This window comes from Leopardus geoffroyi, chromosome D3 (genome assembly GCF_018350155.1).
Source record: "Leopardus geoffroyi isolate Oge1 chromosome D3, O.geoffroyi_Oge1_pat1.0, whole genome shotgun sequence".
NCBI lineage: Eukaryota > Metazoa > Chordata > Mammalia > Carnivora > Felidae > Leopardus > Leopardus geoffroyi.
Window position 1 is genome coordinate 13,745,558 of NC_059339.1, and position 10,448 is coordinate 13,756,005.

Here is a 10,448-nt window from a genome sequence, read left to right on the forward strand (position 1 = left end):
CAGAGGGAGCCCCTCCTTCCCCTCCCTCTGCAGGGGCTCATCCTTCTCTCCAGATGCTGGAAGTGGGTCCAGGACTGTGACCTCCTCCAGCCAGTTCCCTGGATTAATGTGTGTTCTCTGCACCTCTTTATTTGGCAGTAGATTCCATCCTGCCTAATTCTTTGATGGAGAGACTGTGGGCTCCTGGAGGACAGGGACCGGGTCTTCACCATCCTGGTATCTCCAGAATCTCCCACCTGACCTACCTGGGAAGGCATTCCTTTGTCAGCTGCATGTACAGAGTCCCTACTCTGTGTAGGCTTTAGGGCCGGGCAGTGGGAACACAACGAGAGTTGCCTCATGAAGTTTACCACCCAGAGGGCAGGGAAATTAGTAAATAAGCAGTTAGAAGAGTGGTTCTCAAAGTGTGACCCTGGTGTTCCCTTTCATCTTCTTGTGTTTTCAGTAGATCTTGGTTTCAATGTCTGCTACCCTGAATACAGCCAGATTTGACCCACGATGTACAGATCTCTTCGAGATCATCAGTGATTTTTAAGGCTGTAAAGGGGTCCTGAGACCAAAATGTTTGAGAATTACTGGGTGACACGTGTGAGAGCCTCAGTGAACGTTTTTCTGAATGAAGGAATGAAAAGCTGCTCATTTCCTGTTCACCTGACCCGAGTCTTGAGCATCATGCGAACAGGGATCGTATCGCTTTGTTCTGTGTAAGTGCCTCCTTTTCCTGGGGGACACAGAGAAGTCTCGTTCATTCGTGGAGCAGACCCGTACTAAGCATCTGCCACACGCTCAGAACCGTGTTGGAATCGTGGCCCCCTGCCCCTCCAGAAGCCCCTTAACCCAGTGAACAAGACAGAGGAGTTTGCAGATCCTTCCGGCGGCGTGAGTGTGATGCTGTGAGAGAGGTCTTCCCCAGGAGGGATCTGGAAGGGGAGGGCACAACAGCACTTAGATGTGTGCAGGAGATACAGTGAAGGGATGGGGGGACGGGGAACGGCACACAGGGGAGGTGTGACTGCTTGGGCTGAGTCTTCTGAAAGAAGTAAGCGTCCACCAGCCGATAAGGATGGAGAAGGGGCCCCCCAGACAGACATCACAGCTTGCCCAGAGGCTTAGCAGTACGGGTGAACTCTGCATTGCACGTCATCTGGTGTGTCCGTGACATTGGCTCCCTGGGGCTGGGGGTGATGAGGACGAAGGAGGGAAGGCACCGTTATGGGGGGCCTTGACTGCCCTGGGTGGGAGTCTAGAGAAGCTGCTGGACCTGCTGACCCCTAGGTCCCACCCTTCTGACCATGTTGAGAGTCCAGGCACAGCCTTCAAGGCTCTGTGTGGCCTGCTCACCTCCTGTCACCCACTCCCCTACACTCTTCTGCCATAGCCACATTGGCTGTCCTTGAGGGCCTTCAGTGCCTTCCCATCCCAGGAGCTCCGTGAGGCTGTTTCCTTCACCAGGAATGTTCTATCCCCACCCCCCTCTCTTCACCCAGTCAACTCCTAAACATCCTTCAGGTCTTAACACAAGTGTACCCACCTCCAGGAAGCCTTCCTGGGCTACCCCCTGGATCAGACCGGTCCCCATTGTATAGAGCATCGTAGAGCTCTCCTTTAGAGCACAGTTTACAATTAAGCACCCAAGAATGCTAGGTGCTAGAATGGGTTTGCAAGAAGCATAAGTCTGGTGTGGAGAGACAGATAATAAATAATAAACAGTTATAATGTAAGAATAACTATTACTATGTAATAGCCAACATTTAAAGAACACTTACCATTTGTTAGGCATTGTTCTAAGTGCCTTTTTTTTTTTTAAAGTTTATTTGTTTTGAGAGAGAGAGCAAGCGGGGAGAGGGCAGAGAGAGACAGAGAGAGTGAGAATCCCAAGCAGAGCCCCAACGCAGGGCTCAAAGCAGAGCTCAAACTCACAAACCATGAGATCATGACCTGAGCTGAGATCAAGAGTCAGATGCTTGGGGCACCTGGGTGGCTCAGTTGGTTAAGCATCTGATTTCCGCTCAGGCCACAATCTCGCGGTTTGTGAGTTCAAGCCCCGAGTCGGGCTCTGTGCTGACAGCTCAGAGCCTGGAGCCTGCTTTGGATTCTGTGTCTCCTCCTCTCTCTGTCCCTCCCATGCTCATGCTCTGTCTCTCTCTGTCTCTTGATAATAAATAAACGTTAAAAAAAAAGAGAGAGAGAGTCAGATGCTCAACCAACTGAGCTCCCCAGGCACCCCTCTAAGTGCCTTTTTAATTTAAAGTTTTTTAAATGTTTGTTTATGTTTGAGAGAGAGAGCAAGCACGTGGGTGAGTTGGGAAGAGGCAGAGAGAGAGGGGGACAGAGGATCTGAAGAGAGCTCTGCATTGACAGAAGAGAGCCTGATGTGGGGCTTGAACTCATGAACCATGAGATCATGATCTGAGCCAAAGTCAGACGCTTAACCGACTGAGTCACTCAGGCGCCCCTAATTTAAATTTTTTAACTTTTTAAGAAGCACTGTATCTGGATTTTCATATTATCATTTTAAATTATCAATTTTATTTTGAAACATTTCAAACTATGGAGCTGAAGGATATAATGGACAGCTGCCTTTTTAGCCTTCCTCTAGATTCACTAATCATTAACATTTTACCACATTTGGCTTGATGTAAATTTTTTTCCCCCTTAACCAGTCGAGAATAATTTGGTGACATTTTGATTGTTCCTCCCCAAATATTTCAGTGTTCATCTTTGAAAAACAAGAACATTCTTTCTCATAACAGTAATTCCACCATCACACCCAGGAGATTTAAAATTGATGTAAAATATTATCTAAGATATAGCATATATTCAGATTTTTCCAGTTGTCTTCAGACTCTCCTGCATAGCTATGATTTACCCCTCATCCAAGCTCCAATTGAGATATGTAGACTGCCTTCAACTGTTATGTCTGAGCATTTTTAATGTTAATCAGTGTTCCTATGAGTGGACTACTATTAGGCCCATTTTACAGATGAGGAAACTGAGGCAGTGGGAGGTTAAGTCATTTGTCCAAGTTATATGGCCAGAAAGTGATGGGACTCACTGATATTTCCAGTCTCCCTGCCTTTCTACTAACCCCTGAACTCTGTTCTCAACCCAGTGCCTAAAGGGATCTTCTAAAAATGCAAATCCTGGGGGCATCTGACTGGCTCAGTCAGTGGAGCTGCGACTTTTGATCTCAGGGTTGTGGGTTTGAACCCCACGTTGGGTAGAGGTTACTTAAAAATAAAATCTTACAAAAAAAAAAAAAAAAAAGATAAATCCTGCTCAGGTCACTCTTCTGCTCAAAGCCCTACCGTGGCTCCCTATTTCTCTCTGAATAAAAGCAAAAGGCCTCATGATGCCCACAGAGCCCTGTGCATTTTGCATACCTCCCCCATAGCCTCTCTGACCTCATCTCTCCCTCCCACCCTCCACTCCCAGGCTCAGCAGCACAGCAGGCACTCCTGCCTCAGGATCTTTGCACGTGCCATTTTCTCTGCCAATAGCACTCTTTTCCTAGAGATCCTCAGGGCTCAGTCTTCACCTTCCTTCAGGTTTTACCCAAACGTGGGTATTCAGTGAAGTTGTCTTGTGCCCGCCACGCTGAACACAGCAGCCCTCCCACGCGTTCTCTATCTCCTCCCCCTGGCCTTTTCATCTCAGCCCTTACCGCTGCCGTCCGCTACATTTTGGGGTTTCCTTTGGCCAGTTGTCTCCCTGACTAGAGTGCAAGCTCCATGGGGGCAGGAGTTGTCTGTTTTGTTCACTGCTGTGTCTCCAGCTCCTAGGACCGAGGCGGGCACACCGTGGACGCTCAGTGAAGTGTCCCCAGTTGTACTGATTGCTGTCCCCGCAGCACGTGTTCTGTGAGGAGTGCCTCTGCCTCTGGCTGGACCGGGAGCGCACCTGCCCGCTCTGCCGCTCGGTTGCCGTGGATACCCTGCGCTGCTGGAAGGACGGGGCCACTGCAGCACACTTCCAAGTGTATTAGGGCGGAAGACTGAGGCACCCTGGGAGCTGACGGATGGCCAGCGTGATCGGGTCCGGCTCTGGGGACTTCCTGGAAAACAGGCCTCAAGCACTGACTGTCCTGCCTCCTGCCTTTCTCCCCCTCTTCCCCCAGAGCCAGGCCCCTATCCTCCCGACCTCCACCTTCCTTTTCTGTTCTGCGGCTTAGCGCAGGCGTTCTTTCCTTCAACCCTCCTCGCTCAGACTTGGCCTCCTCCCGGGAGGGTCTCCTGCCCCCTCCAAGTGAAGGAACCGGGGATAGACAGGTCCTGCCTGTTGTGATTTTAACTCATGGTGGCCTAACACCCGATGCTGCAAGCTGGAAGGGGCCTGGAGATCACTGCTTCCCCCCAACACGGCTCAGGTCTGCAGATGGGCGTCACTGTGGAGCGTTTCCCAAATGCGAACGCTGGGCCCATTATACCTGCAATAGCTTAGTGTCCCAAGCACTTCGTGTGAGCTGAGCATCTGCTTGGATGACCTCTTGGAATCGTCACAACAGCCCTGGGGTGGAGGTACTGTCATTTCCTCTGTTTTATAGACGGGGAAACTGAGGCACAGAGCTCCACGTGGTAGCTTTCCCAGGGTCACCCAGCTAGCAATGGCGGACGGAGTTTCCAAACAGGCCTGTCTGGCTTCAGAGCCCACACTCTCAACCACCATATATGCTCACCCACTCAGACACAGCAGGCGTGGGGCCCAGCAGGCTTGGTGTGTGTTGGTTGGTTGGTTGGTTGGTTGGTTGGTTGGTTTTTTAAGCACCAGAGGTGATTTTGATTCCCATCAGTGACCCAGGTGCATAGCACAGTGATCTGGGCCCCGCTGAGGATGCCAACGGTGAGCAGTGGCCCTGGAAATCTAGCTGTGGCCAAGTTCACGGAAAGAGTTGGTCTTTAAAATTGCTCATTGGCCGGGCTCCGGCTGGAATGCTCAGTCACATTTGGGTATCAAGAATGGCCAGCTTTGGTCCCCATGCAGGTATCACGGGGTCTCTACACCTGTCTTCATGTCTCTCCTCCTCCTCCTGTTCTTGTCCTGCCCCTCACTTAAGTCTCCGCTTGTCAACAGCGCCCGTGGCCATTGTCTTCTCCCCCGGTAGCCTTGAGAACAAAATGAATGATCCATGTTACGGATTTGTCCACAAGCCAGGGTGGTGGCGTGGAGCACTGCAACACTCGGCGCTTCTGGAACGTCTATACCAGAGCTACTAATCTCTGTAAGAGAACAGTTTCTCCACCTGTGAGACCCTCCCTGCTTTGAATCTGGAAGGAGGTAGCACAGGTGATCACTTAGAAGCTCCTGGAATCTCGCCTGCCCTACCCCTCTCCCCATTCTGTTCACTCGCCGTCAACCTCAGCACAATGGGCTGGTGCCAGTGGTGTTACAGAGAAATCAATCTTGTGGCTCGTGAGCAGATGAGCAACAAAGCCCCAAGCAGAAATGGTGGGAGACTTTGCTGCCACCTCGCTCTCGGCCGGTAATAACAAGCCCACCCCATCCCTGATAGTTGCAGGACATTTGCCCCCGTGTGCTATCAAGCCGGGACCTTTTCCTGTGCCTGGCATCCCTGGCTCTTCCCCGGGACCCAGCAAGACGTCCCTTCCAGGGCAGCGTGGCATCTTTCAAGCTCTGTTACTATGGCGATGGCGGCGGCGTTACAATCCCACTTGCCTGGATAATCAAGTCCGAAGGGGAAGCGGAGGGAAGTAGGGCCGGGGGGATGCGGCTGCTCTGCTCCCCCTACCTTCAGCAAGAGCCAGAGGGAAGCAACAGGAGCTTCTGCGACTGGTTTTTATCAGAAACATCACCCTGCCTGCAGATGCCATCAAAGAGACACAAGAGATTGGAGCTGGAGATTTATTAACAGGCCAGCTTGTGACAGAGCAGGCAGAGCAGAATTCTGATTCCAAACTCTGCGTGACTTTGGGAAGTCACTTCGCCCCCCAGTAGCCGTCTCCAGGATAAAGAAACCCCGTGCACTTTCTGCCGCAGCCGGGGAAACTAACAATGTAGAACACAGGTGGAGGGGCCAATGGTTTTGTCCGTTATACTCATGCCACCAAAAAAAAGAAAAAAAGAAAAGAAAGCCCCCCACATCTCTAAATATTATTCTCCAAATAATGAGCCATGCTTCTGACATTATAAACAGTGTCACTTGGGGATACCAGGGACAGGTGGGATGATTTCGTTTAGGATTTTACTTCTTCATTCCCTACCCTCTGGGGAAAAGTTCTGTTCTGGAGGTTTTCTTTTTTTAATTTTCTTTTTTAACGTTTATTCATTTTTGAGAGACAGAGAGCAAGCGGGGGCGGGGCAGAGAGAGAGAGAGAGAGAGGGAGAGGGAGAGGGAGAGGGAGACACTGAATCCGAAGCAGGCTCCAGGCTCTGAGCTGTGCGCACAGAGCCTGACATGGGGCTCGGACTCACAAATGGCGAGATCATGACCTGAGCCGGAGCCGAAGTCGGACGCTTAACTGACTGAGCCACCCAGGCGCTCTGGAGGTTTTCTTTTGGATGGGAGGATCTAACTTCTACCCTAAGGAGAAACAGCAGCCAGTGAGGAGTTTTCCAAACATCAGGCTGCCTATTTTCCCCACTCTGGGGTAAAAGCAGCCAAAAGTCGTTGTCGGGAAAGAACAGCTCCATTCTCCATGGCCCATCCTGGCTCTGCACTCATTGGTTAGAAGCAGGATCAATCGAGTAGCAGGTTGGGGTATCCTGCTTTTAATATTTTGTGACCCACTGACTGAGGTTTCTGACACTCTGGGAAATGGCCGTCTTAATGTAAAAGATCTTGAGCATAATGAATGTGAGAATAGGAAGGCGAGCTTTGGACCTGGATGTGAGAGGCTCATTACCTTCATAACGGGAGAATGGGAGACATGCTTGGAGACACCAGGCGGCTAAGACTTGGGGTTGGAAAGAAGAAATGTAAAGCAAGTCCCAGAATCTCTTAGTAATTTTGCTCTGGGCTGAACAGAGCCACCTTCGGTGTTTTTAATGTCCCCTTAAGTTCCCTTCCGCCAATAAATATCATCTGTCGATGAAACTTAGGTTCGTGGTCTTGAGTCTCCAGTTGCCTCTTGAACCCAGGTGGACTGTTTTGAGGAGAAATGGGGAGAAGCAATTCATGCAGTGGGTGGTTGTCTGGATCTGTCCAAAGCAGATCCGTTGAGTTGCACGTGATTTATTAAGGACGCACTCTCAGGAGAAACCAGTAAGGGAGGGGGAAGAAACCAAACAAGAGGGTGGCTGTCAGAGAAGTCCCAGCTCAGGGTGGTCCCACAGAGTTCTGGAGAATTCAGCTACATTTCAGAGATCGTCCCACCCTGAGGTTTTTTCTGGCACACTGTCAATTCTTGGCTATGGGTTGTTGGCGGGGGTGGGGGTGGGGGTGGGGGGTGCTTCTCAGGTACTTAAGCTCTCCCTTGAGGAGGCCCCAAGCCCCTGGAGGTGTCAGGTGTCACAGAACACACAAAGGTGCAGGACAGGACACAGAACTGGGAGATCGGGTCAGGAGGGATCTGGACAGGGCACCCACAGGGCCCACCACAGTGGTTAACCAGAGGATGGACCCAGAACGCATGAGCTGATGATTCAAGAAGAGTTTGCCTGGATGCCAGCTTATGATGGATATTTAAAATGCAAATTAATAGCTTAACCGATTGAGCTGCCCAGGCACCCTGTAAATTAATAGCATTAGGTGACAATTCATGCCTCTCAGGACAACATTATGAAACCAGTCACAAAAACATCATCAGGCAGACCTTTTTGGTTGCCATCATTTGAAAACCAACTCAAATATGGCTTAAATAAGAGAAAGGCTTTCTTTGGCTCATGTAACCATGTGGGCCTTGGGTATCGCTGGATTCAATGGTTCCAGTGATATTAGAACCCTGTCTTTCCATCCCTCCATTCTGTTTTCCTCTGAGACAGTTTGATTTCCAGACAGATCCCATGCAGCAGTAAGATGGCCTCCAGAAGCTACGTATGTATGTATATGCATATGTATACATATATGCCTATGTTCTACCAGCTTAACAACCCCAGCAAAGAGCTTCTGATTCCCCAAAGCTCTAGCAGGAGTCCTGAGGTTGACTTGTTAATTTGTCCCCACACCAATCCCTTTTGGCCTTTGGGACCTGGAACACTGCTGGCCAGGCCTGCATCAGGTGTAGAGCCCTAACTGTGGGGCACAGGTGGGTGGGAGGATAGGGTCAACTCCTCTGAGTCTCATGGCCTGAGAGTGGGGAAGGGGTGGGTCCCCCAGGGAAAATGAAGGCGCCTGTTATCTAGAAAGGCAACCTGTCCTCAACCCACCATTCTTAGGAAGAAACCACAACCTGATCGCTCAGAGCATCTTAGACCAGGTAAATGTAGGTGAAAGTAACCCAGAGAAGCCCATGTGCCCGTAGAAGGAGACCTCAGTCTGCACAGCCATCAGCTTGTCTGCATGGTGCCATTGATCTTGAACTGTCAGGCAAGTTCCCTCAACCTCTCACCCAACCCAAGGGTACTGTTTGGGCCAATCCTCCCCTTGGGGAGTTCTCAGAAATACAGCAGAGAAGGGAGATGTGTGGCCTTCTGCCCCAGGGAAGGTTGAGGTGCACAGCCAGATCCTCCCATAATCTTTGGGGACCAACCTTTCAAAAGGAAATGAAAACGCAAAGGACTTTGGCTGGAAGTGCACAAACAGTTTTTTAATAAAGTCATTACAAATATGTACAAAGCGTCTCCAAGGTATGAAATTCCTCTTACAAAAGAGCACAACAAACCAGCAAGGTTAGAGCCCAGAACGGAATGCTCCCAAACTTATTGCCTCTCTGGCTGAGCCAGAGGCCTCACTGAGGTTCCAGACACCCCCATGACCATCCCTGCCACATACACACACAGGCTCCTGGGCACTTACAGTGCAAAGAACTTGGGGGGAGGAACTTAAGGGTTCAGGTAGGGGAGGTAAGAAAAGCTTCCCATGTCCTAGGAAGTCAGCTGAACAGGCCCTGTTTGCCAATTAGATGCTTCTCCCAGGGACCTATGGATATTAAGGACACAAAAGGCAGGGAGCAAATACATAAAGCCCCCACCTAAACCATCCAGCCTGTCCTGGAGCATCCCCCAAATGCAACACTTCTTACAGTGGACCTAAGTCAGGCTCCCTTGCTCCCTGCTGGACCCCAGGCTGTGCTTGTCCTTGAACTAGTAAGGCCAGCTCAGGAGGGAATCCAGTGTGGCAGGGCAGTTAGCTCATGGGCTTGGGGAGAGGGCGGGGGGGGGGGTCACACACACCTGAGTCCAAATCTTGGCTCAGCCACCTCACTCTCTGTGTGTGGCCTTAGGCTAAGTTGCAAAACTTCCCTGAGTCTCACCTTCCTCAACTGTAAAATGGGAATCATAACTACTGTCTTCCAGAGTGGGTGTGAGGAATAACTGAGGGGAAACACGTAAAACCCTCAGCACAGTGCTCAGGGGTGGTGAGCACGCCGTAGATGGTGGCTTTCATTACTCTGTGAAGCAGCAAGAACCAGTCTTTGCGTGCTGGGAGTGAGTTAAGATCACAGGCTTTTTAATTGCCTTCATGATAGTATGATGCTCAGTAAATATAAATACTATAGAACAATCTGCCAGCAAGGCTTGGGGTCACGGGTATGACCTGACAGACCTGACTGTGAACCAGACTGGAAAGGGACAGTTAACATTGTCTGGTGCCAAGCAGAGCTGTCCCTCCACGCTGCGTACCTGAGTTTCTTCCCAGACCGGATTCTACAACTGGGCACGCTGCAGGTGCTCGATAAGTAGGTATTAGTATTTCAAAAAGAACCTTTTGGTTTGAGCTTTAAAATGGTACCTTTGACATCCATATCCTCCATCAGCTCCTATGGGACTAGACCAGGGTGTCTAGCCTGTCCCCCCCCACCCCCCGCACCTCCCAGGCAGCCTCTGACTCTGCAGTTGGCCCAGGCTGACTTAAGGGAAGATCCAGAAAAAGAAATGGAATCAACACAGAACAGCAAAACCTGTGTTCTGGTCACTGCAGCTTCTGATACCAGGCGGACACTCAAAACGCCCACAGTGGCAAACCAGTGTCCCCAAAAGATACCTGTGTGGGATCAGAAGAAGACTCCTCCAATTTCCCAGCTAGGGGAAGTGATATTTTATCACTGTCAGAAACGTGATAATAGTACATGAGATCAGCTACATAAATTATGAAACCAAAGTCACAGTTCCATCGTTCTGTGACAGTATTGTTTAAATCACCATCTTCTTGTTAAAAGAGGAAAGAATTTCTTAAATGAGACACTGGAAGAAGTGGAAAAGAAGTCTCCAGTATCCCAATGAAAGGTGGCGGGAAGGGGGAGACTGGGTTCCAGGAGATGCTCGTGGCCTAGGACCATGGACAGCAGCTAGAGAGGCAAATGGGCTTCCCCCCCAGAAACCTGCTACTCAGG

General features: G+C 50.4%; 1 protein-coding gene across 3 annotated transcripts in view; it reads left to right on the top strand.

Annotated features, from left to right (window-relative positions):
* RNFT2 (ring finger protein, transmembrane 2) overlaps positions 1 to 10,448 on the top strand; it is a 90,569-nt gene that overhangs the window by 64,263 nt on the left and 15,858 nt on the right. Inside the window, exon 11 of one of the 3 annotated variants that reach the window (XM_045457946.1) lies at positions 3,851 to 7,055. The exons of 1 other annotated variant lie outside the window; for it this stretch is intronic. In XM_045457946.1, coding sequence (XP_045313902.1) covers positions 3,851 to 3,985 — 135 coding nt within the window. In that variant the 3' untranslated portion in view covers positions 3,986 to 7,055. Of the gene's footprint in view, positions 1 to 3,775; positions 7,056 to 10,448 lie in introns of those variants that run through there. One more of the 3 variants, XM_045457948.1, reaches the window with a different exon arrangement.